The following is a 27,855-nucleotide window of genomic DNA, read 5'->3' on the forward strand; positions in this document are numbered from 1 at the left end:
AATTCTTAAAGGCTCCTGCTCCTTCTTATCCCTCTGAGAACTGGAATTACGCAGACAAAATCCTCTTCTGTAGCAGCAGCAGGTTTATACCGAAGTTTCACATTTGTAGGATACCACTAAAGTAAAGATTGTTTGGTAAATCAGCTGTCCTGTTTAGGCTACTTAGAGCAGAAGAGAGGAAGAACAAACATCTTTGTCTCCCTTTTGCAAAACTGCCCTGTGAGCTTTTTATTTTCCTGTGAGGATTTTTTTTTTCATAGATTTGTGAAATGGAAAGGTGTCTTTGTCAGGCAAGGAGTTACTCTTGAATTAGGTAACAGTACAAAAGAAGTTTGGGAAAATGCCATAATTTGCAGGTATTAAATTTCACGTACAGATTTGAACTCTTGAGGTCTGTGCTTTTAGAAGAATGTACAGAAGGAGGTAGGGACATGAATGAAATTGCTTAGAAATTTCCCACCTGTGCAACTTCTGCTAGCTTAAATTCCTTTCTTATTTTCTTTCTTGCCTTCAGCATCGCTTCTCAAGACTTAATTTATATTTCCCTTCATTTCTCCTCATCCTTTTCCTTTCTCCAGGTGGTTTCTTGCAATGTTGTGGGAGATTCTGTTAAATTCCTCGTTGCTGTCTCAGCCCCTCCGCCTGCAGCTGCCGAAGCTCAGTCATATTTTGTGAAGCTGTCCCCAGTCCACCTGCAGGTAAAGTCTTAAGTGTTGTTTTCTCTTCTCTTCCTTTTGTTTCCCTCTGGGGCAAGTGGTAAATACAGAAATTAAGCTGCCTCTTCAGGAGACTGGGGATAAGTAACATGTTGGGTAGACTGCTTGGGTGTACAGAACAATTCCCTTTTTTAACTGGCGTGCACTCTCAAAGCTTAAGCAACTTCTGCCTTCTTGGAGTGTCAGTTTGAAGTTACTCAAAAATTGGTATCATTCTTCCTGTGTCAAGCCTTAGTATGGAGTTTGACCTGCAGTTTCCTTAACAGGACACCAGAACACTCTCCAATAACTCTCTTCCTGTCCACAGCTTCAGGTCTATGTGAAAGACAAAGGAGAAGACGTGAAAGTTGAGTGGTTCCTCATTAACACCAATGAAATCAACTTTGAAATCCAGCCAGCAGTGCAGGAGGTCAGTCAGTAAGTTTTATTTGTTGTAAATGGTAGAGCAGATGGGTCTCCATCCCCTTGGTCCAAAATGTGTTGTAAAGCATCTGCCATGGGTCATCCATCAAACACCTGCATCTCTGAAATCCAGCAGCATCTCTCAAGATTACTGAAACAAGTCTGTATTTGGCAGACAAATGACTTTGCAAACATCTTTCATCCAAATTTAAGGTGTGAAAAATGTCTGTTCTTAATTATCTTCTCTTAGAACACTTCTAAAATAATAAAAAAACCCCAGTTGTAGTGGTATTCCTATCAAAGCAATGACAATATTGCTCCTTCCCTAGTTTAAATCACTGTTGAAGTCTGGCAACAGTAGATCAGAAACAGCTGTGAAAAATACAGTTATTTAAGGAAATAATGGATGATCTAAAAATATTTTGATGCTTTTGGAATTGCACCTTATCTTTGTATATAAGCACTGATTCATTGGGGATTGTTTTACTGAGACATCCCCTGAAAGAGTTTTGTCTTGTGTGGGATTCTCTTCTGCCTTTGACCCTTCACAATTTTTTTTTTGGCACAAATGTGGTGATTTAACTGTTTCTTACAACCCTGGGGGAAGACTTGCTTGTGTTTTGTGAAGTTGTTTTCTTGACTGAAGGCCTTGTTAAAAAATAAGTTTATTGTAGAGCTGCTTCTAAAGACCTGTACTGAGTGAGCTGCAATCATCATAATTTATTACCACAGCTTTTGTCCATGAACATGGGAAACTCATAACTAAAGACAGACAAGCCTTTTGAAGTGTATTTTAATGTAGGTTTTACCATGCACATGTAGCATATGAATGACCTTCATATGCTGGGGTGGCATGTTGATTATCCACATTTGAACAGTCATTAAATATTAAATCCTTACTGACAAACACAGATGACTCTGGTGCAGTCACTGGACTTCACAATCAGCTTTGTGAGAGGTGCCCAAGTCCAGCGTTGCAGAGTTGCACCTGTTACGCTTTGCCTGCATTTTTACAATGAGCCTGTTAAGTTCTTTAATAGTTAGAGGGCATTATTTTCACTTTGAAGTTTCTATTAGCACTTACAGAAGAGGAGAGGCAATAAACAAAGGGCTAAAGCCTGTGAGTAAGCTACACCTCAGCAATTGCTCCAGCTCCTAAACTTAAAATGTCAGCTTTTGTGTCTTGTTTTTTTCCTCTCTCGGAAGCAACACTGTGTGTACAAATAAATACCTTTAATTACTTGTGATTATCTCCACGGTGGTTCTGTCATCACAGAAGCTGGGTATAATGACCCATTTTCTCTTGGTAATGGCTGGGTGAACCTGAGCTGTGTTGGGCAACCTGGCTGACTGGTAGGGTTTGGATTTACACCGGGTGACTTCACATGCTGATGTGCCCCAGGCTGGCTGTGGTGTACACCCCTAGCCCAAGTCAAACCCAAAGTGAAACCTGCTGTCTTTATCATTTTGGGGTGGCAGTTAAGCCATTATGGGTTATCTTGTCGAGGGTGTTGTGGTGGGGAGTAGCTTTCCAATAAAAGGATGGCTGAGCTGACACGAGGCTCTTTAATCAATCTCCTTTCCAAATAACTATGGAAACAACAGAAAATACCTATGAGCAGGAGTCCAGTGACTATGGTTGCTGTTGTCACTGTTAAATAACAGATGTCACATTAGGCTGATGGCAAAGCATGAGAGGCAACTGGGATTTTACAATTTAGGTAAGAGCAGGGAGGGAAATTACCTCCAAAACAGTGAAGACTAACCACAATTTATCTGCTTATTTAAGTAACCTAAGTAATGAAATTGCTGTTACTGAGGCTTTAGAAAGCCTAATTTACTTTGATCTTTATTAAAGTGAATGAGTATTATCTGTTTCCTTGGTGGTTATTTGAGGGCACATGGTGTAAATGCAGCAGAATTTTTGTGGGACTGGCCAATGCTGTTGTATTTTGAAGCTGTCATCAGAGGCCAGTTAGGTAAGAAGGCAGTAAAACAGAGATTTCTGTACACAGCATTCCTGGAATTTTTTGTGAAACACCCTAAATGTTTCTGTAACACCTGGGTAGTTGGGAAAGGGCTGTTACTCCCAGTCTGTTTGGGCTGTTGTGCAAGATGCACATCAGTGAAGTCTCTCGGTGTGGTATCAGATGAGAAAAGATGGATGGCTCCTCTATTTTTAGGTCAGATCTTTGTCTCCTACTTCAGTCTTTTCTTTAGGAAAGAAACCTCACTGAGATTTCTCCTGTGCTGCCCTCAGAGCTGTTGGGTGTCAGACTGTCCTTTCTGGGACAGCGTGATTTAAAAGTCTGTGCCCTGTAGGTAACTGAGCAGAAGAAAATTCCTGAGGAGCATGCTGTGGGAAGCAGGCATTTTCCAGGAGCACAGAGAGGGCAGGGACAGTCACTCTATTCATACACCTTAGAATTAATCATGTGAAGTTACGTGTGGATAAACAAAATCTGTGCTGTGTGCTGACCCCTCAGAGGTTGTGGTGCTAAGCAGAGATGGCTGTGAGAGTTTTAAATGGGCAAACTACAGCTCAGTGCTCCAGAGCAGCAGGGCTCTCTGTCCATACCCTGCACTTTACAGCAAGGTTGAAGGCCTCCAGGAGATGCTGTAGTATTTTTTTCAGTGCAGCACAGGATTAGTTTCTTCTCAGCTGTTGCAAGCTGGCATAACGATCTGCTTATCTGATGACCTGGTCTGCTCTCTTAGGGGAGTGCAGAGCAGTGAAGAATCTTTAAATCACCATCATGAGATAAAAACTGTTAATGAAACTTCTGGTTTTGTGGATAACAGCTGTGCCTTCCTAACTCTCAGAACAGCATGGCTTTCTCAGTGTTTAATTCTAGCTTTCCTTTAATGCATAATGGAGAAATTTAAGTAATTCTTTGCATGATCTGTTAAATTGTGTTGTTGGCAACAGAAACCATGTGTCTCTCTCTGACAAAGCTGATGTATGATGGCTTTGGTGGTTTAGATATATACCAAATTAATTTTTGCCTCACCTTCTTCTGAGTTTTGAGAAGCCTGATTGTTTGTTTCCTCATAGGGACAGACAACAGGGACATGTGCAATATCTGAAACACTCAGAGATGTCTTGAAGAACCTCTTCAGCTCAGCTTCTCCATCTGTAGTGTTGAGTGTGAGGCCTGCAGATACAAAGGAGGTTCAGGTAACTCTCATTCCTTCCAAAATCTTTGGAGAAATGTCCTTCTGCTTAGTGCTTTTGTTATATATTCATGACTCACGAATGAGTAAGTTTAACAGTGTTCAGTGACAAGAAACAACTGGGACACATGTTTAGAACAACATAGCCCGTGGCAGTGGAGGCTCTGTGGCCACACTTCCCGAGTGGCTCCTTGTTGGTGTTACAGCCCAGCTCTGCTTCCCTGTGTCAGTGTGACACAAGGATTTGGTGTTTGCATGTGCACAGTGCCCCTTGTCCTGGTTGCCTTTTGCAGAATGCACAGAACACGAGCCTTCTCCCTCAGGGCACAAGTCCTCCCAAACCTCCAAGGGCTCATGACCTCAAGCTGCTGGTGAGGAACATCGCGGTGAAGCTGGGTGATCTTCGTGCTGCAGGTAACACAGCCCCGGTGGTGCTGCTCCATTTCAGGCAGGGCTGGGGGTGGGTTTTTTTACTTTGCTTTCCGGTGAGATAATGTGGAAGTTCTGGGTTAACAGCCTACTCTCAAAAGGTTTAAGAAATTGCTGTATTCTGAGAAATAGACTTCATAAAGTCATAGAATCAGGGAGTTGTTTGGGTTGGAAGGGACCTTAAAGTTCATCTCATTCCACCCCCTGCCATGGGCAGGGACACCTTCCACTATCCCAGATTGCTCAAAGCCCCATCCAGCCTGGCCTTGGACACTGCCAAGGATGGGGCAGCCACAGCTTCTCTGGGCACCCTGTGCCAGTGCTGACTTAATGTATATTTTAGTTTATTTGAGTATTTAAACATCTTGTTCTTTTTGTACAGAAATCCATCATTGCTGAAAACAGATTGAAATGACCACATGTATAAAGTTGGCTGATTATTTTCTGGATTTTAGTCTTAATTTCTGAAAGTTCTCACTTTGGCTGTACCCAAGATGAGGGGCTCAAATCCAACTCTCCATTAGCTGCTGGCAATGACATTGGCTTGATTCACTGTTACCTTATTTTTACAGGCATTTTTCTTTACATTTGAGTGATCTGCAGATTTATCTAAAACTCTCCTCCTGTATTAGAAACTCCTCAAAGGTGATCTTTGGTTGTCAGGGATATTTCCTCCTGATGAAGTACCTCTGCAGGTAAAGGAAGAAGGTTCCTCTTGCAAGTGGAGAATGAAGCCAAAAAAGAGGTCACTGCCTAGTGAAGTTCGTGTTGGGTTTGGAAAGCAGCACCAGGCCTGTCTTGCAAGTACTCAGACTTCTCCAAGTGCAGGCACGTCTCTGTCACTGATTGAGGCATGAGCAGGCACATTTCAGGTTCTGTCAGTGGAAATAAGATTGGAGGCTCTGTTATTTATGGCCACTAAACAATTCTGTAACAGTATTTTTAATGGAAGCTTGTGGCTGCTAAACTGGGCAAGGCGCTAGTTTTGGATAAATACATCCTACTTGCTGTTCTCCTTTTTTCAGTTAGATGTAATAGGTTTCTGCCCTAGAGTCTTGCATAATGCTGCTTCACTCATCCTGGCTGGAAGTGATTCCCCTAAAAATCTCTGCAGAGCTTTTTTTTTTAAAAAAAACCAAATTATTTTTAAAGCAGTTCTGGAACTATGGGCTGTGAAATGTCCTATATAAATAAAACTATGCTGGCAACTGCAGCCCTGTCTAGTGGAAAGTGTCTCAGCCCACGGCAGGGGATTTGGAATGAAATGATCTTTAAGGTCCCTTCCAACCCAAACCATTCTATGATTTGCTATTACTCTACAGTTTTATAGTGCAAACTAAACTTTCCAGAAGATTGGGTCTTTTTGCCTGCCTTTAAAAGTCATGAGATGAGATACCTTTATGTGTATATGGTGCATAGAACAGAAGATTCGCCTTCTGAGAACCTCTGCACCTTGCCTAAAAATGAGAAGAAGAAGAGACAATTCCTGTGCTCTGTTCTGGGAACACAGCTGTTGGGAGGCAAAATCCCCATTTGCTATTCTAACAGGAGATGGAGGGATTTTTGCTGTTTCTCCAGCAGCTCCTGGAGTATAAATATTTGGAAGTGAGTATGAGAAATAAAGCTTCATAATAGGCTTTAACTGGTACATTTGAAATCCAGTGGGAATCCTGCACAGCTGGAAAGGTGCTGGCTTCTGGATGTAACTTGCTGACTTTTAATTAATATTCCCTTCCCTTTTCCTGGCCTTCCCTTGCAATAATGAATTGCCCTGCTGGAATTCAGGCTCCATGAGGGTGTGCAGTATTGCAGGGTAACCTGCACAGGTACACAGGGGGCTGGGGAGGGGCAGCTTGTCTGATGAAACCATGGCTGACTGATGGATGCTGACAGGGTTTATAGGAGCTCGTGGCTCTCCTGTAGATATCTTAGTTCAGCTGGTGAACACCCAGTAGCAGAACTGGTCTCTGCTTATAGGCTGTGCCTGTTTTTATCTCCTTAGTTTATCTATGTAAACAAAGATCACCCTAGATTTTGTACTACATGGTCCACAGGGAATCATTTAGGGCAAAAGTGATTTCTGCTGGTAAGGAAGAAGTAGTTAATTGTTCACAGCAGGGTGTCCAGGGCAGAAAAACTGCAATACCCTGTTGGATACAGTCAGTGTGTGGCTCAGGTGTGGTTCCAGGCAGGGCTGTGCAGAGTCCCTGCCCTGGCAGGACCTGCCTGCAGAGACACATGGCTGGGTGAGCAGAAACCAGCCCAGGTTCATGAGCTCAGGCTCAGCCTGCTGTGAAAGCAGCTCAGCTACTTACTCTGGGGTCATCTTGGATCCCAAATAAGCTGTGTGTACACAGTCCTATGTCTCCTCTAATCACCTTGCCAGGCCCAGGCTGCCTCTCTGCCTGAGACAGGGCTAAGCCACGGCCCCAGAGCATCCCCAGAGGATAACTGAGAGCTGCTGATAGCAAATACAAACCCAGATTCTTCTGGAGTACTGGGGGCAGCATCTTTTGTTTGCTTTGCACACAGTCAGTACTGAGCTTTTCATGGCTTTCCTTGATCCTTAGGAAGTCTGGGTCTGAATTATTTCTGATGCTGTGAAAGCCATATTAAAGAAACTGTTTTAAGAGGAACAGATCTGGCAAACAGTTTCCCCTTGGAGTAGCAGTATAGCTACTCCTAATATGCCAATTTGCAACGCTATCAAATTCCAAGATCAAGGCAGAGATAAGTCTGCAGCAGTGCTTTAAAACTTGTTAAAAACCACAGTACACAAACCATCGTGAATTAGCACTGCTGTCATCAGTCACTTGCCAGCAGAAAAAGCTTATTTTTGTGTCCAAATAAACTACTGTGACTGTGGCCAGGACGAACTTAGAAAACTTCTGTTTTTTTAAAAACAGCTGAAAGCAGCTTTACTCCCTCCCTGCCTCACACCCACAACATCACCTGCTCACTGTTTCTTTGTCTCCCCATCTTTATGGATTGTTTTATGCCTGCACTTGGTTGCTTCATGGCAGGATTTAAGTTGGGCTGTCACATTTCACAGTGTGTAGGACAGTTCATAAGACAACAGTGATGCAATATTGACCTTTGCCATGAATGTCCTCGGTGTGCAAACCAGGGGAAGGCATTTGTTCTCTGGGAGAGTGAGAAAGTGTCTGCAAAAGCCTGTTTAAAGGTGCGCTGTGCAAGGAAAGGGGTTTCTTTTCAGTAAGTGGCCTCTTGGTGGTGGAGCATGAATAACTAGATTTTTCTTGCCCTTACAGGCAGCACAGACCTTGTGTGTATAGTTCAGTTGAATGACCCTATGCAGAAGTTTTCCAGCTCTGTAGCCAAAAATGCTGCACATCCCTTTTGGAAGGAAGAGTTTATCTTGTAAGTAACTTGCCTACTGACAATACTTTTACACTAAAGCACCTTTTTTTTACTTGAACTGCGTGAGAGAAGAATGGCATTTTGAAACAGGTCTGTTCTTGGCGTTTCTCTGTGTGGCCTCAGAGAAATCTGGAGCTGGTTGGAACTTCAGGATATCTAATTACCCTCTGCCTGAATATGAGATACAGGTCTCTAGATGTTCCATGGTAGATACATGATTCTAGTACATGACAGCAGTCTCAAGCATAATAAATCACCTCATGCTTTCCTACAGTGCCAAAAAAGAAGTGTTAGCAGGGTTTTGAAGTCACTTTACTGTGAAAACTGCATTGAAGGGAATCAAGTGTGTCTCCATTCTCTCCCCTGAGTGGAAGAAGCAAATGTGCAAAAACAATTGACCATCTAAAAGGATGGTGGGTATAACTAAAAAGGAAGTGTAAAACTTAACTAGATTTTCTTTCTCCTGTAGAACAAAAAAAGGGACTTTTGGGCAGCCTACACGGTGTTCTGTGATTCACAGAGCTGCTGTAAATAAGGTCAAAAGTGAGCAGTTCTAAAACTGTTTTCATTTTCACTTTCTAACAGCAGAGCAATAATGGCTTTTGTGATGCATGAGTTTGGGAAGGGGGGGAGTCACTGATGAACTTTCTTTCCTGAAGTATCACAAAGCGCTTCAGCCAGTGGGTCTGTGATTCACTTCAGCCATCTGTTGGTGGAACAGCACCCCTGTTCAATGTTTCAGAGCAGACAAGTTCCCAGCAGTTTTGGACAGGAAGTCTGTAAGAATAATACCCTTTTCCAACTGAAAGGGCTGAGAGAGGGCAGGCAGGATGTGATTAACTTGACTGGAATTTGGTCTTGACACTAGGATTAGTGCTGGGGTTTCTACACTGCTTTTCAGAAGTGCATGAGGTAAGCTTGGGGGCTTTTACAAATAAATGGTTAGGATTTTGGCAGGGTTTTTTGAACTTCTTCAAGTTCACACACACACTCCTCTGCCCTTTCCTTTCTTCAGAGCCAAAAATATCCTCCACTGTGAACACCATTGTACTGACCACCATGTCAGGCTCTGCTTCAGCTTCATGGCAAAGCAGCAGTAGTACCATCAAGGTGCTCCTTTCCAACTTTTGGGGTGCAGGAAGGGTGGGAGTGGCAGGGAAAAACTTAAAATCTGCTGCATAGATGATGTCCCACAGCATCTAATGGAGGTGGGGTGTCTGCAGCCAGGATCACACCATCCTGAAACAGAGACATAGCAAAATGAAATACATGTTTGCATGCCCTCTGGGTTTTTGGCAGAACACCTGCTGAGAAGGTTATAAAATAAAGTTTTACTGGAGGGTTCCTCAGTAGGTACCCAGTTTGCTTCACTGTCTCTGTGAGACGAAAGGTTTTGTATCTGTTGTCTAGTCCATCTCAGGAAGTACCACATAGCAATTCTGAGAGTAGTTCACCTGGGTTTGGTCCCACAGAAACTCGTTCTGGTTGGCTTGCAGCATCCTTGAGTCCTATTTTGGAAAAGTGATACTGACTCTTCTCCTTTAAAGCTGCAACTACTTTTGTTTTCCTTGCATCTGTCCTATTTTTGCAGGACACTTTCCTGCTTTGACAGGGATATTGATTGAACCTGTTCCAGCATCTTGACTTAAAAATTTGATCCTGCCAGGAGAAACAAAGCTTTTTAGTGTTGTGGTGTAACAGTCAGACTAGGAACCATGTTCAGCTTGGAGGGCAGCGTTTGTCAGCTACTGGGGAGAAGAAAAGCCTCTGAAATTTAACAAATTGAACCTGTGCAACAGTGAGGGAGGCAACCAGGCCACGGTTTTCTGACTGTGATCTGTTTAGTCAGTCTTACCCACCTGCAAGGTGCAGTGTTTGGCTTGGAGAGGGCTGAGAAAAGCTGGGGAAAGGGGAAAACCTACGTGGGAAGGAAAATCTGCTTGGCCTGCAAAAACCTAACATGGTTTTATTTCCTTCACAGTGAACTAAGTGCCAAATCAAAAGCATTGCAACTGCAAATAGTAGAAGATGGAAAGTTGGATAGTAAGTATTAAGACTGAATTATTTTGCATGATCAGCGTGTGTGAGCTTTGCTGAGTGTTGATGTAAGTCCTCCTTTATTTCTGGATGGCCACAGAGGAACTCAGATCCATCAGTAGTCACAGATGGAAGGAGAATGCACTGATCAGGTGCCTCTGTCATGCACTGGGTTGAGGTTACAGAGAATCTTTGAGTTTCTTTCAATATTGTCAACACACTGAGTCTTCCAGGTGCTGATATCCTCCTATACTTTGCAGCCTTCTAAGCATCTAACAGATCCACTGTGAACCTTTTTGGTTTCAAGTTAAGCTTTTGAGTTCTTTCTCTGGCTGAAGGGGAATCATGTGGGTTAATCCTAAATCTTTCCTTTTCAAGTCCCAGAGACTGCCTAACAGTTCAGGTATAAAAATCACAATCAGGTGTAAAACACTCCAGTTCTGATTATGTTGGATTAAATATAAAACATAGGGGCTCAAACATTTTTACAACTCGATTCTGTTGGTTTGGAATTATTTTTAATAATCTAGATACACAAAGTTGTGCAATACCTTGCTTATGATCTGTGGTTATTGGAGGGGTTGGAAAGTCAAATGTAGGCAAAAGCTTTAAAAAATTGCTCTGATATGGATGCTCTTTTTTATTTTCAATAATAATGTGGGATTTATATGGAGTCAGGAAATTTGTATTGTTTCTTGCACAAAGTTTAGTCTTGACTGTACCTCAGCATCTTTAGTCTATCAAACACCAAGATTGTTCTACATCCTACTGAGAGTGTAACTTTCAGCCTGGTTTCCTGAAGAAAAAAGGTCCCAGGGGATTGCACTGCCAATTCTCTTCCTCCCCCTCTGCCCCTCCATACAAATTTAGCTGTTCTTCTCCCAAAAATTTAAATAAAAGACTCAGAATCACATTAGTAAGCAGGGAGCTGAGTTATGTGAATATAATGTAGATCCCTAGTTGTATAATACAGGTACATACAAGAGTTTATTATACCTGTTATGCCTGTTCAAATTATAAGTGTTCGAGAAAATTGTTTAATACAAATTCTCAGCACACGTTCTGTGGTAACCTGACCACAAAAGGCCAGTGAAGTGTAGGAATTCATTGTTTTTAAACATTCTACTTTTCACAGAGAACTAGAATTTCATCTCTGAAATGCTACAGTACCTTTGCTAACAGCTTGCTCCAGTCTAGTGGAGCTGATAAAGTCAGAGGAGGAGCAAGAGAACTGCTGAAGTTCTGCTAAAGTTCAAATTAAGAAACACTATTGTTGTGATGCACCAGTTTACCAGGAATCCAGATCATCCTCTGAAATGAAAGATGCAGAAACTGGTTATGGAGATGGTCCAAGAACCTAATAGTTGTTTCCTTTTTTCCCTAAAGGGGAAAAATAATGGCCAGAAACAACAGTAAATAAGTAATATTTCATGGGTCCATTCTTTCCTGTTGCACAGTATTAGGCCAGGCTGAGGAATAGTTGTAAAACGGAAAGAAAGGTGTAAAATGTCATTTCTCTGCCCCGTGGTGTAGAACCAATTCTTGCAATTATCTGCCTGAATTTTCCTCCTCCCTTCCCATATTGTCTCCCTTACACATCCTGACAGCTTAGATGGAGGCTGACCTTGCTGATCTTATTCTTCCAGGTCCTTTTTCTGGGAAGGTGACTGTACCTCTAGACCTGTTCAGGAAACAGCCTTCTGGCCAGCACAGCTTTGCACTGCACAGCGAGGCCAGGGAGAGCAGCTCGGAGCCAGGGCCCGGGCTGGGATCCATTAGTGCAGAGGTACTGCTGGGTTTGGGGTGGATCTTTTACTTCAGGAAGTGCTTGGGAATGCTCATCTCGTGCTTTGGACTTGTGGCTGAGTCAGAGCAGCCTGTTCTGCTTGCAGAATATTTGTGTCTTATCAAAAGAATTGACTCTTGAGTTTGGCTCAGCGAAAACCTTAAAGGAATATCAGGTAGAAATTGTGTCCTTCTTGCTTGACTGGGCTTCTGAGGTGGTGTTTTTCTGTCTCCTTAGTTCTCCTTTATAGAACCCAGTGAGCTGAAGGCACGGCAGGTCTCCTCTCCAGTGCTGGCCACCAAGATCGAAAAGGATCGCACTGTGATGCCCTGTGGGACCGTGGTCACCACTGTCACTGCTGTGAGAACCAAACCTCGTCTGGAAGGGAGATCATCCCCTCTGAGCACAGGTCTGCATGTCCAGATCTTCCTGTGTTCCCTCCCAGGCTTATCCATGGGCACTGGGAGAAGCACTGGGGAGTGGGATGTCAGGAAGGCGCTATTTTCCAGAGTGCTCTGATGTGTTGGGGTGGGGTTCTTGTTCGTATTCTCCAGAATCAGGTTTTTAATTTTCATGAAAACTTGTTTCTTACAAGAGGAACAGTTAATGCTTCTTCTAATACATGCTGTAAATTATTACCATGGTGTGATAATGCAGAAGGCCTGGATTTTGGTTACATCACTCTCAGAGGTTTGCTGATGACAGACCATCCTGTGCCTTCCAACCCTGATCCATATTACCATCTCTGGTGAAGGTTGGTGTTACCTGGTCACAAAATCCTTCTCAGCCTGTCCTCCAGGAGCAGATTTTCCAATTTTTCTTGGGAAAATTATAGAAGTAAAACCTGTGAACAATCTTGGTGTGAAGTCTCACAAATATCTGTGTTGTTTTAAGTTGTTAAAGCAAATCTTCTACTTAAGTGGGTGTTGTCTAACGTATTACAGTAGGAAATTTAAAAAACAATAAGTTCTTACACTTCAATGGCCTTTTGGGGTCAGGCTTGCCACAGAACATGTGTTGTTGAGAATTTCTGTTAAACAATTTTCTCAAACACTTATGATTCGAACAGGCAGAACCGGTACAATAAATTCTTATTAATGTAATAAAAAATGTCTTGACCAGTTCAAGTAACCAAAAAACTTGATCCTCAGATTCTCCTGTGAAAACTCCTGTTAAAGTAAAGGTGACTGAAAAGGATATCACTGTTGAAGCCCTCCACTCTCATGGTGCTCCAGTCAGCAAAACTTTGTCATCTTCAGATACAGGTAATAAAAATGTTTGAAGCTGCTAAGCAGAACATTTCTCTGTTCTGCACATGGGATTAATGTGATCCTGTTAAAATAACAGCCAACCCATACAGCTGCTGCCTGTCAGCAGCACTGAGATGTTTATGTCACAAAGCACTGTGGTTTGGGGTATGGCAGCTTTGCAGTAAAAGTCTGGTTTTAATAGGCAATTTAAATTACTGGTTTTGAATAAGTAACAATGAGCTGTGGTTTGGAGCAGGGAGGTGACTGCAGAAAAGCCAAAAGTAAGTCTTTACTCTTATTTTTGAATGAAAGATGCCTCCTTTCTTAAAGGCATGGGGGATGCTGCACTAAATTAAAACTCTGTGACATGTACCTCTAAGTCCCCTGTGTCTGAAGAGAAGGCAGAGGCTGGACTGACGTAAGGAAGATTCAATCCTCTTCCTAGCCCTGCCACTGGGCTTTCTTGGGGTTGCTGAGCCCGTTTGTCCACCTTCCTAAGTCACCTGGATACAGCTGAAGTGCCTTCAGAGTGTCAGGTGACACTGACAATAACTTTTAATTATAAATTCACTTTGAATTGTATACAGACCTGATTTTGACTCTGGGGAATTTACCTTTTCAAGTTGCAGCTCTAAATCTTCAGCATATTTTTCAGCCCTGTGTGTGGTCACCACTGAACCTTTCAGTAGCTCTGTGGGCAGCAGCAGTGACAGCTGTGACCCAGTGTGGCTGCCAGGGGCACCTGGGGTGGAGTTCAGTTTGCTATGTACAGATCTGAGTGGGGATGGGACAATCTGGAGATGATCTGGACTGCTCCTGGCACAGTCTGGAGGTTTCTGAGAGACACAAATGTGTTGGCCAACAAATATGGGGAAGGGCAAGAAGCAGTAACCATGAATAGCTGTAAAAGCACTTGGATCTTTTCCTATCTGTAGGATAAGAAATATTCAGATACCATGAAGCAGTGTGGTATTACTACATCAATTTGGGAAATGTTAAGGTAGTGCAAGACTTCTGAGTTGACTCTCTTGAGTGTTTATGGTATTAAAGACACAAAACACTTACTGGAAAACTCATCTGGAGACAGCTTATTCCATATTGTTACAGACAATGTTCTTATTGGGAGTGCAGGGGGATTTCTGTGAAGTGTTTATTGCAGGAAGAATTACTCATTAGAACAAAAGCCAAATGAAAGAAATACAAAGAAGCTTTTGGTATGGCAGTAGGTCGGGTAAAAGTTATTACAAACATCATGGCAAAATAGCAGCAAGCACTCTGGAAATATGCTGTGTCTGTGCCATAGTTCTGAGTGATGACAACAATAAGAATTAATGCAGGGGCTGAGGAGATGGAAGAAGTCAAGGTTTGAGATGAGTGTGCAGACATGCACACCCCTTGTGCACACGTACACCTAAATTCCAGGCCTCATCTTTTATTGCAGTAATGTCCCAGTCACAAAAGGCACTGCTCAATTTACTTAACACTGGTGCTATTTCTCCCTCTGTTCTTTTGTTGTTGTTAAAAGTCTTGCCAGAAAAGTCCACCTCAGGCAGTTGAACATGGGGATTTTTGTCTTGTTGACTTTCTTAGCCTTGTTTGTTCCTGAGCTTGATGAATTTGATCAGTGTGTATTTGCTGTGCCCAAAGCACCTGTGTCCTAGGTGCCAGAAAGGGCCATGCTTAAAAATAAACTTGTGTTTGTCACTAAAGAGCATTTTACACAGAAGATTTTATATTCCTGTGCAGTGGTTGGAGAGGAAAAGGGGGTGGAATTGACAGGTTTTGGAGGCAGCCACTTTGCCTTCCCCATCCTATCACACTGTCGTAGCAAATCTGGAAATGCTGAGGGGGGATGTCTGGAAAAGGAGCCAGATAACAAAAAAACTACCTGAGGAAGTAGCATCATGTGCCAGCCTTGTGCCATGTTAGAACTACGGTTCTTCATGACTGTGGTAACTCATGATGTCCCCACTGTCACCACAGGACAGCAATGCACTGAAATAATGGGATGTTTTGTCCAGGCTTCCAGAACCTCCTTTGTTCTTGTGGAAAGGGGTTGTAAGTGCCACTTCAGTACCTTTTCTCCAAAAATGGGCGACAGGAGGGAAGGACAAGCCCTGATGGCCGGGTGGTGAATTGGAAGACGTTTGTGGTGTTTATGCCATTTCTGTGAATTTTAAGTCAAGGACAAACTCTGCCTGTCTCTGCTCTGTTTTTTCCTGTTCTTCCTTCTCCCCTCTGAAATAATCCTTTCTTCTCAGAGCTGCTGGTACTGAATGGCACCGACCCTGTGGCAGAAGCAGCCATTCGGCAGTTGAGCGAGTCTGCAAAGCAGAAGCTGAAGTCTCCTCGAAAGAAAAGCACCATTATCATATCAGGGGTGTCCAAGGTAGAGCAGAAAACAACACTTAGAGTTAATGCTTAGTTCTGTAAACTAAGCATGCTTCTTCTGTCTGTGCAGAATCCAGTTTTGTGTGCCAGGTTATTTCTCTAACTGGTTTCAAGTTAAGCCAAATCAGGGTGTTGGGTTCTGATTGTTAGATTTGACAGCCTCACTGAAATGCACAGTGTCCTTGGATAGGAGTGGTGTTAGGGATTTGGGAAAATCAGTTTAGGTGAGAAGAGAGGATAATCAGTCCTTCTGTGTGTTTCACCCATGTAGGAAAAATGCACAGAAAAAGTATGAAAGGTTTTTCTATTTATTTTTCAAAGCTGTTAAAACCCTTTGAAAAAACTCTGGTTCTCTGGTCGCTGTTACAGAGGGTGGGCAAACAAGGAGACAAGATGAAATGCTCTGATGCTTATTTTCTTAAAAGGACCAAAAGATTCTCTCTGTATGCTGACACTTCATTACAGCAGCACATATAGGCAGTCCTGTTATTTGTAGTGGGGCCAGGGGTAGGTGGAAGGCATTTACTTAATTCTTTTTTTCACTCCTTTGGCCTTTACAACATGATTAAAACTTTGCTAAATGCTCCTCTCCTTTAGTAGAGCTAAGGAAGGTTCAAGGGATTTGCTGATGGTCCTGAGCAATACAAGTGTAAAGAGTTAAAATAACTCCTGCAGGGAGGCTTGTTCTTCTCCAGGAGGATGACTTGTCAGTGTTGTCTCTTCTTTCCACTGGGCAGACCTCTTTATCTCAGGACAGTGAAGCTTCACTGATGATGGACTATGCTGCAGCCATGGACAGCTCCTGCAGGGAAGCAGATCCACCCACTGTGGAGGAAGCTGTTGCAAAAATCACCTCTGATGAAAAGCAGTCATTGGGTGCTTCAGAAAGAGTCCCTGACACCGACCCACAGCGAAGCACCCACGAGGCCTGGGGTTTGGAGAATGGCAGCCAGCAGTGGGACACCAGCACGCTCTTAGACCAGACCTCTGAAGAAATATCTGGGAGCTCATTAAGTGTTTCAGAAACTGGGAGCATGAAAAAGTCTAAAGGTACGTCATCCTCACTTCCACTTCAGCAACTGCTTTCTCTACAGAATTGGCTGCAGTAGTTCATCCTTCTTACTGATTTTTTTGTCCTTCAAGCTCCTTGTGATTGTGGTGTTGGTTGAAGCTGTTTCACTTGCAGGTCTGAGCCAGCTCAGGCTTTCTTACCCTCCCCTCCACGAGGAAACAGAAGCTGGCAGCTCACTATGCCCAACTCAGTTATTTAGGAGAGAAATAACTAGTCACATTATCAATTCCTCAAGGAAAATGGTGTTCCTGTAACCCAGGACTTGCCCTATATTAGCAGCCCCATTACCAAGGTGAAGAATGCAGGGATCCTCCGTTGCTTTCCAATACATTCCTCCTCCTCCTTCACATCTCTGAGCACAAGGCTCCCCTGCCCTCACTAAAGTGTGTTCAGGAAGCACCACAGCTGAAGCAGAAACTGCCTGGTGAACAGATTCTCCCATCATTTGCTAAAGAAAAAGAAATAAAAGGTAATTTAATAAGTAAATAAGGCATCAGATCATTTTTCTTAGGTAGTTACACACCTGAATAGCTGCAGTTTGAAAATGTCTTAGGGTTCTTTGTGTTCACTTGATAAATCCAGTAACCTCTGAGCAGTGGTTTGTGGCTGTGTGGTAAACTCAGGGGCTATTAGCAAGTCTTACAAAGGGGCCAGTACAGTGGACTGTGCCCCAAACAGGCACACAGGTTCCACCTTAAAGTTGCAGAAATACTGTGTTTTTCACCCATATCCACCTCTCTTTTGCTTTATTATTTTCTGTCATTTCCTCATCCAGAGATCCTGAAAATGGCTCACTACAAAACCTCCCTATTTTACTGGATTATCACCCCCCCCACACACAGGGCAGACACTGGAGCTCTTTGTCAGGACCCTCCGTTAGAGCATCGAGTTCTCTGGCCTTCCCACAGCTGTGCTGCTCCACATCAGAGATCAGGAGGGTACTGCAACAATCCCTGCCACACACATGCTCAGGCACTGGAAAGTCTTGGGTGTGTTTGGGGTGAGGGGAGTGGGTTAGTTGTCAAGGGATTTGTCTCATTTTGGAGCCTGGAGAGGTTTAGGAAGCTGCATGAGAAACTGCGAAACCTCCGGACTGTTTTCAACGTGTTATTCTAAAACAAGCAAGTGGAAGTTTGTATGTGAGTTGTTGTCTAGTTTTGGGTTTCCCTGTGCAAAGAGATCAGACTTCTAAAGATCCTTTTTACACAATTCAGTGTAAGATTGCTAAAACCACAGAATATCTCTAATTTGAGAGAGTTGTACCATCTTGAAAAAATACTTGAAAAAAACTGTCTCAAATCCCTTTCATTTATACACAGATGTCTTTGTGGAAGCCTTGAATCTCTGCTTTGTCACAGCTGAGTAGCTTTTATGGAGTAAGATAGGAAAACATTTCAACCCCCCTGCCTTCAGTGAGCTGTGAATAGTTCAAGGCTTCTGTTTGTCAAATGCTTTCCCTTAAAAAAACCCAAAAAAACAAACAACAAAAAAACCCACCACAAAACCGCAAATGCAACAACAAAAAACCCAAACACAGCAAAAAACCCAAACAAAACCCCTTCTGCTTTGAAAAGCCTTTTGTGTGTATTTATGTCTTAAAGTTAGCACTTTTTTTTTACTCTTGCATATTTTTGGTTGGTTGGTTTTTTACCTTTCTGACTTCCTCTTTCTTACTCGGTCCCTTTTATAAACTTAAGATGACTACTATGCCAGCCAGAATTAATTACCTACACAGTAAGTTATTTTTGTCTTTTTTTTTTATCCCTAAGAAAATGTAGCTTTACAATGAGACACTCATTGTAAAAACTGAAGCAAAAATTAGTTTGGCACCCATTTTCCTCTTCCCCCATCCATTCCTTTTCTCCTTCCAGAATTACCTTCCTGTGCTCAGGTGTCTTAGCAGACCAGTCTGCTGCGGCAAATCATCCTTCTGGTGGTCGTGCTGTCCAGGAGGGTCACACAGAGAGGGCAGCAAGGATGGCTTGGAGGGATGCTCTACATTCCTAATCTCTCTCCATCATGCCCATTGCTGTAGTATCTGGTAATCAGTCAAAATCTGCTCATGCAAACCCATAACTGGATATAGATATTTATTCAAAATTTATTCAAAAACCTGCTGCTTACAGTTTTCTAGATGAAGGTTTTCTAGCCTAACTTGTAGAGCTACCGGGATCTCAGGTATTGACAAAACCAGCAGGTATTTACAAAACCACCTGTGTAAAAACTGTTTTGGAAGTTGGGAAGGAATGGAAAGTGATCTCTCTTCATATCCTTGTAGATGTGGAAGGAAATCCTCCTCCCTTAGCACAAATGAGATTCAGAAGTGATCCCATCCCCACAAGCATTTTCAGAACACCCTACATTAGTGCAGTGAGTTCGTACAGTGCTCTCTGCTCATCTCCTGGTGCTGGGGGCAGGTCTGGCACATGGATCCTGTTGAACTGGAGGCATAAGCATGCAAACAGCACATAAACCAGCACATAAACCAGCATGAGCATTGCCAGGCTGCCCCCCTGCCCTGCCCTGCCTCCCTCCCAGGGCTGCATGTCTCCACAGCAGCCAGAGCCACTGCCAGGCAGCACACTCCAGACTGGCTCCAGACTGATGGGCATGTGGCAAGCTTCCAGGCAGCAGTGACTGAACACCAGGGAGCTCTCGTGTCGGGGGGCTGCTGCTTGTGCCAAGCCTGTGTTGCTCTCAGGGAAGCGCTGCCCACGGTGTTTCAGCTGCAGGGAGGTGTCCCAGGCCACCGGCACAATTTTTGGGACATTCTCAGTTTGGTGCTGTTTCCTGGTGTGGCAAATCAGTCTGAATGACAGAATGGATGGGACTAAAATCCTGCTTAGGGATAAACCCTTGTGTCTTACTGCTGCTGGCAGGGCTTCAGCTGCAGCTGCCAGGGCTGCTGGGCAGAACAGCTGCCTGCTCAAACAGGAGCTGCACAGCAGCGGGGCCTCTGCATCCCCCCAGCCTCTGCACATCAACAACTGTCAGTGTCCTGGGCTGGAACACTGCTGCTTTTATGCTGCTGACAGCAGCTTGAAGTGGTACTGCCTTGCCAAAAAGATCAATCAGAGGCTGATGGGAGAGCAGTCAAGATTCAAATCCATGAGTTCTGGTTGCTTTCAGCTGATTTCTGCTTCCCATCCCATTGCGCCCTGTGAGGAGAGTCTCAGCAGCTGCCAGAACAAACAGGCTGGAATATCCTCCCAGGTGCTGAGTGCTTAGCCCTGAAAGTACGAAGTAATAAACCCAGTACATGTTTGTGACTGCTTTGGTGTGCACAAAGCAGCATCTGGCTGCCATCAAGTACCTGTTCTGCAGCTGTCACTGTGCAAAGTGACACGCAGGCCTTGTCAGGTCCTTGGGGGACAAACATTTAATTCTAGCTAGTGGCAGTGTCCCGTGCAAGAACTGCTCTGTGTGTTGCTTTTTGTGTCCATTTGCAATGGGAGGAAAAGCAGAATCGAGACCATGCTATGAGAGGAATTAATAGCTGAACTGAGAAAGGATCAGGAAACCTGATAGTGGTGCAGGGAGGAGGTGTGGAAGGTTTGCTAGGAAGGTGATTGTCCCCACATACAAGTCTGACTGCCAGAAGCTCTTGGGCTGGATTGTCACCTGGCTCCTGCCACCTGGGACAACACCCTTGCCCAATTCCATACAAAACTGATGCTATTTTAACACAGAGCTGATGTCCCAACACCAGGCTGAGTGGTGCTGGTAGCCTGGAGCAGTGTCCCTGCCAGCTGCACATCAGGCACATGGGCACACATGGAAAGGGAAGGTGGAATTTGGCAGAATGGCTGCAAAAACAACCCAAGCTTGCAAAGAGAGGAGTAGTGAGAGCTGCTGTTGGCAACATGAGTCCCTGGTGAGATGACAGCTGCAATTGCCTTGGCTGCATGCTGGGTTTGACATGGGGTCAAGGGAAGGAACACAGCAAAATAAAGCAACTTAATTTACCGCAGGAGGGATTTGGGCAGACTTCTGAACCTGTTGGAAGCAGATGTAATATTATTTTTAATCTGTTTGAAATGCATTGCTATTCCTAACAGGATTTTAAAATAGCAAATGCTTTGTGAGTGTTACTCTGGGTGGTGCTGCCGAATTTGTACAGAACACCTGCTGCCTGGCTTGTACAGAACCACTGCACACAGGTTTACTGCCAGGTACTGTTGTCCTGCACTTCAAATTAAAATGCCACCTTCACTTCGTGGTGCCTCACGGGCTGATCTTCACCTCCTTTGATCTCTGAAACAACAAAGAATAACATTATTTCCTCTCTTTCATCCTTTTTATAAAATCCTTTCTACCTTACTGGTTGGAAAGATTGGATGTGCCTCTTTCACATGTTAGAGCCCCGGGTACAACCCACCCCAGTCGCTGTGCATGTGTGTATGACCACTAGCGTGGCCTCCAGGAAAGCATTTGGAACTAAGTGTAAGGAAGGAGACTTCCACAAGATTGGTTTAAATCAGAGCATCAGCTTTTCTCAGTCATGCTGCAATTAAAGCTGAGCTTCAGGAGGACAGCAGCCTGTTCTGTCTAAAGTGTCCTGCACTTTCTTCCTTCCACAGGTGGGATTTTGAAGAAAAGCGCGAAGCTGTTTTTCCGCCGGCAGCATCACCAGAAGGACCCGGGAATGAGCCAGTCCCACAACGACCTGGTGTACCTGCAGCAGCCTCTGTCAGAGGAGAGCCGCAAGAAGGGGGGGACACTCTCACGGATTCTGAGCAAGAAGCTCCTTTCCAGGAACAAGAGCAAGAGCAAACTGAACGGTGCTTCGGGAGAGCCGTACCTATAAACCCGAACCCTCTGCGATGGGATCCTTGCTCACCAGTTGAGCACTTGTTTACAGAGCAGTACTAGAGAATACAAATATGGCTGATGACTTGCATAAAAGGATGTTCACTATTAACAGTGGTCTTTTTGGTTTATTTTTCCAAAATGCTTTTTCTCTCTGATGATGAAGTCGCTCCTCCAAATATGAGCAGTGCTGAATGTGTCCCGACAGCTTTTGGAGGAGTGTGGTTTATTGTGGAAGAGGAGGGAGGAAGGGGAATGGTGCAGGTGGGGACCAGGAAGGCACCTGGTGTCCTGGGGTGCACTGGGAAGAGCATTCCCAGCAGGTCAGGGTTATCCTGCCCCTGTGCCCAGCCCTGGAGTCACCTCTGGGGTGCCGTGCCCAGCTCTGGCTCCTCAGCCCAGCAGGGCCAGGGAGCTCCTGGAGCGGGGCCGGCGGAGGCTGCGCAGCTGAGGAAGGGCCTGGAGCAGCTCCGTGCCCAGCACAGGCTGAGGGAGCCGGGGCTGCTCAGCCTCGAGAGGAGCCCCAGCTGAGAGGGGCCCTCAGCCCTGGCTGTCCCTGGCTGCAGGGAGGGCTCAGGGCAGGGCCCGGGCTCTGCTCCGGGGCCCGGCAGCGGCACCAGAGCCACGGGCAGGGCCTGAGCCCGGCAATTGCCCTGCACAGGAGGCAGAACTGCTGCCCTGGGCAGGGCCAGCCCTGAGCAGATTGGCCACAGAGGCTGTGGATTCTCCCTCACTGACTCCAGAAGTATTTGGACACAACCCTGTGCCCTGTGCTCTGGGATGGCCCTGCTGGAGCAGGGAGGTGGCACCAGATGAGCCCACTGTGACTTCCAGCCCGACTGATCCTGTGGGGAGGACCCAAACGTGATTACCTGGTTTACATCAACAGGGAGCTCAGAACTGAAACATCACACCCGCTTGCATGTGACTGAACCTCTACAGAGAGAGAAGACACCACTGTGCTCCCTCACTGCAGCCTGCAACAGTAGCAACTGATTTTTCTGGTCAGCCTGCAAGGGAAAACAAAAAGGGGCCCAGATCCAGTTTGTGTTGTAATTTGGAAGCGGGTAAATGTTCAGAAGCAGAAGGAAAATATTGACTCTGATATCCTGCTGTAATAACTGTAGCCTGCTGTAATCACTGCTCGGCCCATGTAGGTGGAGAGATGCCTTTGATATTAGCCATAAATCAATAAATTATGCAAATACCAATACTAGCATATTGTTCAATGTTCTGCTTAAAAAAAGTTAGGCTTAAAAAACCAGAACTTTTTTTTTTTTAAATCTACTTGAGTCTACTTGCAAACAAAGTATTTGCAAAGTCTTACATGTAGCTTTTCTTCCCTGTGTGAGAAGCTTTATTGCTGATGCAAAAACTCATCTTAGGGGCTCTTAATTCCTTCTCCCAAGTGCTTGTTAGACAAGTACATAAACCATCATATCAAATGCAAAGCTAGGAGCAATAAGTGAATAGAGCGTAGTTAACCCTACAGTGCTTTTCATTGGATAGTTTGTCTTACTTGCCAAACACTTACTGAGATCTTAAAAAACAAAATTGTGAAGAAAGCTTTTGAGAAAATAGTAATTCCCTTAGTTCAGTTTCTAGATCTACCAGTGTTGTCATGTGCTGAGTGGTTGGTCAGATGAGTTTTTTAACCTTTTTTTCCTTGCTTAAATACTGCAGCTGGCTCCTTCAGTCTAAAATGAAAAACTGATGGAAGTAAAGGCAAAGTTCTCATTTTGGCTGTTAAGAAGAGTAAAATGTCAGTATTTCACAGGTACCATCTTTCATGCTTTACCTGTACTTTTCCATCATCTACATTCCTGCTGAGGACAAAGGGCCAAGCCTGTTGTCTTCAGCCAAGAAAAATATCCATTCTTTCCAACTAAATTACTGATGTAAATGGATGAGAGACCTTGTGCCTACTTTGCCAACAGTGATTTTTTTCCCTGGCCCCTTTCCTCTCTTTAAGCTATCCAACACTTTGGCTTTCAACTTAAAGCATTCATCAAAAATAGAAACTCACTGAAGAAATACATTTCAAACTTCTGACGGACTCAAGGTTCCCTGGTAAATCAGTATCAGAGTAGAGGGGCTTTGGTTTCTTTTTTACCAAGAAAATGTTAGAACTGAACTGACAAAATCTTTTAACTGTTAAAAAATACTGTTTATGTGTCACCTCCTAAGATCACTGTGGTTGTACAGTAGACCAGACTATCAAATAGTTGTACGTTTAAGCATGCTGCTTGTTATGGAAACACTTGAAGGCATTTTAATGTTCCTCATTTTGAAAATTGGTTACAAATTAATCTTTTGGAGCTGTAATGTGCTTACAAATCCCAGTTCAGTAACACAGGTCTGTCCAGCTTGAATGTGCCTGAACAGTTTTGTTTATTTCTGATTTAATACAAAGTAGAAGCTTTGTTTCTTCATTTGTTCTACAGTGGTTCATGATGTGAGCATTAAAACCCCTGATGTCATGTTCCCTCAACAGACACTTTTCCTCTTGATTTTACCAGGAACTCTCTGTGTTATGGGGCAGGGTAGGGGTCAAGTCCCTGCCATTTTTAAATGCTCAGTCTTTGTTGCTGAAGGACAAAACCACAACTGATCACTGAGTTAAAGAAATCCAAGTGAATCTGTGCTCCATGGGTAGCACATCCATACACTAAAAACAAAGAGCTGTGGAATTGGGAATGTAGAGGCAGCATATAACCTACTTGAAGTCTTCTTAAATTACTGAGCTGGGATTCTAATTTACAGAAGCTTTAGCACATGCTGTAGAATGGGGTGAAATAGGACTGCGTAACTTGCAGGATACAGGAGTAGGGTTTGCTTGTAGCTTAACCCAGAGGATGGATACACATGAAAAAAGTGGGGGTTTGGTTCATCTTAAGGTCTTGATGATCACTTGAATGCTTGCCCTGATGGTGGGAATGAAGAACATTCTTTACTGCAAACTGTGTGAAGGTTTGGGCTCACATGTGTTGAGAGAGAATGGATTCTTCAGATGAAGAGAGCAAGGCATTTGGTGTAAAAAGGGAATCTTGTTTTTTACTTGCCATCACTCCTCAGGAAAATAAACATTGTTTGGTTTGATGTTGGATCTCTGTATCTGGCTGGTGTGTTCCTCACTTCTTACTCCTCAGCAAATAATTTATGTCCTGCTGTAAAAACAAGCTCAGGCACTAAACACAAAGGGACAATTGATTTGCTCAGTCGTGACAACCCCAAAGACCCACAATATGGAATCCCATTCCCTCCTTAGGTTGTCATTTAAGATCAGGAGATCTGAGGATGTACATTTTTTGTGTATCTGGGTCAGTGTGAGCTGGATCCTCACAACCTGCAGGATCCACACTGCAGGTGTGGGTCAGAAAGACTGGATTTGTCAACTGGCACAAACAACACCGTGATGTGTCCTGTGCAGTTTTGTGAAGGATACCAGAGGGAATCATCTGTGTTTTGTAATTTGATCCATTGTTCCAATGTCTGGTTATTAAAATTTTAAAGAATTTAATAACTACCCACTTGACCCATAGATAAAATCTTTACATACTATTACCCTGAAAACTTATTTACTGCCTTGCAATTTAATTATGTCAGAACAGTAGATTGGAAACAACCTGTGAAATACTAATTCCTTTTTGTCCCTTTTCTCACACTTTTGTGTTTCTGGGTGTTCTGTACAGCAAAGAAGGCATGGTATTTATTTCATGAGGACTAAGAGATGAAGGCTTGCTTTTCCTTTCTAAAGAATTTTTCTGCCCATAGCTGAAACTTCTTAATCTGTGTTTGTAGTTTTGCTTTATGATGTTTAAAATTTAAATTTGCCTCGATGGAGACAACACCTATCCTCACCTAACCAAGATTTGCCTTGGCTTTAGTGTGAATTTTGACTGAGTAAATAGTACAGGAATTAAACTGCTCTTTGTAGATTAAAGCAATAAAACTACCTAATATCTCCAGTGGGAATACAAGCTAAGTAACTTTAATAAAGTGATGGAGATCACTTCCAAAGTCACTTCAGAAAGGAGGGGAGGACTTTATCCCTAGATCCCTGGTATTTCATATCCTACTTGCCCAGGAAGAAATTACAGTCATTTCCTAACAATATATAAAACTTGGGAATCTGAGGCAGAAGGAATGCAGGGTGGGAAGAAGTTCATTTTGAAAGCGAAATACCTTTGCGAAACAACTTAATGGACAGGTCATACACTGTGCAGGCATAAATACTGGGTTTTATTCTTATGCTTTCTGACAGATTTTTTTTTTCCCTGCTCTTTCTTTGGGAGACAGGCTAGGGCTCCAGGCCATATAGACCTTGTATCTGTCTTGCTCTTGAAAGGACTGGACTTACAGTGCTGCTCTTTTGATGAAATTGCCTGGCAGTTACACCAGTTTTGGGCATCAGTGGAATTTTACAGCATTTCCTGATGCTGCATTTCCTTGCTGGTTCTAGGTGTTTTTCAAGTGAAAACTTTCTGCTGTGTATTTCTTGCAGAGTTTTGGTGTTCTTGATGTGCAAGATGTCATAGGAAAAACCAAAGTTGAAAGCATAAAATGCTATCAAATGTGGATGGGGAAGCAAAATAAGAATCTTGCTCTTGTTTTAGCACTTTTTTTAGGTCTGGTAGCTCTGGGTGTTACAAAGAGCAAGGTGAGAGCTGCCTGGATTTTTCAATTGGGTTTATTGCAGGCTTTGGACTGGAGAGCTGAGGTTTGAGACAAGTGCTTACCCTGGTGCAGAATTAACTGTGCCATAGCTCCGGGCTAAGACATTCCTGTTGTGGGGGGAACAGCTGACCTCATGCTTTGACCTCCACAGGACCTAAGTGGATTTATTCATGTGTTTAAAGTCAGCATATGCTTCTGCACATTGCTAAGCCTCCACCATGGTGACAAACAACTCCAGATTAATTATATAACAAGGGTGATTACTTTAAGTTAAGGGTGAGTAATACCACTTCACTCAGGATATCCAAACTGCTGCTATGCAAGGTGCTGGCATGGTGTGAAAATAGCTGGGAAGGATGGATCTGAGGTCTTTCAAGTACTCTAACTCTGTATTTCCCAATGATGTATTATGCTCTGTATTATTCCAGGTGGGATAAAACTTTTTTTTCTAGCATCAGCTGTCATAGTCACTTCTTCTGTGGTGTGTTTTTCTTTCTGTGCATACATAAACCTAAGTTGGTGCAATTATGAAATCTATGATGTACAGATTTATTATCTCACTACAAAAACCTAAGAGGATTTTTTAAAGAAGTAACACCTGCTGTACATACAATAAAAGCCAATTGTCTCTGTGTGCTGTGCTGTCCTACATACCCAGGTGTAACAGATGGTTTTCCACTCTCCTTCACTAATTTGACCTGTTGCTTAACACAGACCATTTATTTCCCTGTTTGTTCAGGAGCAGAGTTCTCCACCTGTGCTGTGCTGACACTATGGTTGTTCCTGATAACCCCAGCCTATCAGGTAGCCCCTTGTTGCTTGAGAAATCACCTGGCACGTGGATTGGGTGGGAATCTAATGGCAGAAGGAATTGTGGAGATCATTGTGGTTACTCTTTTTTTTTTTTTTTTTCTCAGTTATGTTGTAATATCCTGAATTAGGGGGCAAAGGGGAAGGAGTGTTAGGGCCTGGATCCTATGGAGCAAACACCAGTACTAAATGAGCACAGCCTGGGAATTAGGTTCTTTTGTGATGATTTTATTGAAAAGGTTTATATTATAAAGCAGTGCTGCCACAAAGCCCTACCAGACTGAGGGGAAAAAACCCAACCCCAACATTAAAACCACTACAACAAAAAAAACCAACAAAACAAATAAAAGGCATTCACATGAAAATAGCCACAATAATGTTTCTATTTCCATTCCAAAGCTGAGGGCTGTACCCTCTTTTACAAGGAAATGTTACATTCCCTTACTGGGAGTTACTGCCCACATTTACATGCCTGTTTATTTCACACTCTTGAAGTGCTTAGCTCAAATTTCCTGATAGTCTCCTATTAACAAACCTCCATCCTTTTCCCTCCTGCTCTAATCTGGGGTGATGTTTTTTACCTTGTGTGATGCCAGCAAAAGTGACAGGACCTGTCAGAGGGAGAGCAGGAATGGATGTAGCTCCAAGTGTGGCGCTGTACTCTTCCCTCCAGTTCATCATTCTTAAACAATAAATGTAAAGGATTTTCAATTTTTCATCTCTGTACCCAGGTGAGACTGGCAGAAGATGCAACTTCATAGTCTGAAGTTAATACTGAAAAAAAAAAAAATTTTGGAGCTGCAGGATCCAGGCTCACATGCATTGTACACATACAAATGACTATTCTGAATTAATTTATACTTACTCTGATAAAGTGAGTGCACTGCAAATAGGATAAACCACTCTGAAGTGCTGGATGCT

General features: G+C 43.5%; 1 protein-coding gene across 2 annotated transcripts in view; it reads left to right on the forward strand.

Moving 5' to 3' along the window:
* Nucleotides 1–21,559, forward strand: part of C2CD2 (C2 calcium dependent domain containing 2) — a 31,964-nt gene extending 10,405 nt beyond the window's left edge. Inside the window, exons 3-15 of one of the 2 annotated variants that reach the window (XM_048290496.1) lie at nt 579–698; nt 1,024–1,125; nt 4,174–4,296; nt 4,586–4,706; nt 7,994–8,102; nt 10,084–10,145; nt 11,786–11,925; nt 12,163–12,334; nt 13,077–13,190; nt 15,437–15,564; nt 16,304–16,616; nt 18,336–18,372; nt 21,219–21,302. In XM_048290496.1, coding sequence (XP_048146453.1) covers nt 579–698; nt 1,024–1,125; nt 4,174–4,296; nt 4,586–4,706; nt 7,994–8,102; nt 10,084–10,145; nt 11,786–11,925; nt 12,163–12,334; nt 13,077–13,190; nt 15,437–15,564; nt 16,304–16,616; nt 18,336–18,361 — 1,530 coding nt within the window. In that variant the 3' untranslated portion in view covers nt 18,362–18,372; nt 21,219–21,302. Of the gene's footprint in view, nt 1–578; nt 699–1,023; nt 1,126–4,173; nt 4,297–4,585; nt 4,707–7,993; nt 8,103–10,083; nt 10,146–11,785; nt 11,926–12,162; nt 12,335–13,076; nt 13,191–15,436; nt 15,565–16,303; nt 16,617–18,335; nt 18,373–21,218 lie in introns of both variants that reach the window. The other variant, XM_048290492.1, reaches the window with a different exon arrangement.
* Nucleotides 21,560–27,855: the final 6,296 nt, after the last annotated feature.

The sequence above is a fragment of the Corvus hawaiiensis genome, chromosome 2, assembly GCF_020740725.1.
Source record: "Corvus hawaiiensis isolate bCorHaw1 chromosome 2, bCorHaw1.pri.cur, whole genome shotgun sequence".
In the NCBI taxonomy this organism is placed as follows: domain Eukaryota; kingdom Metazoa; phylum Chordata; class Aves; order Passeriformes; family Corvidae; genus Corvus; species Corvus hawaiiensis.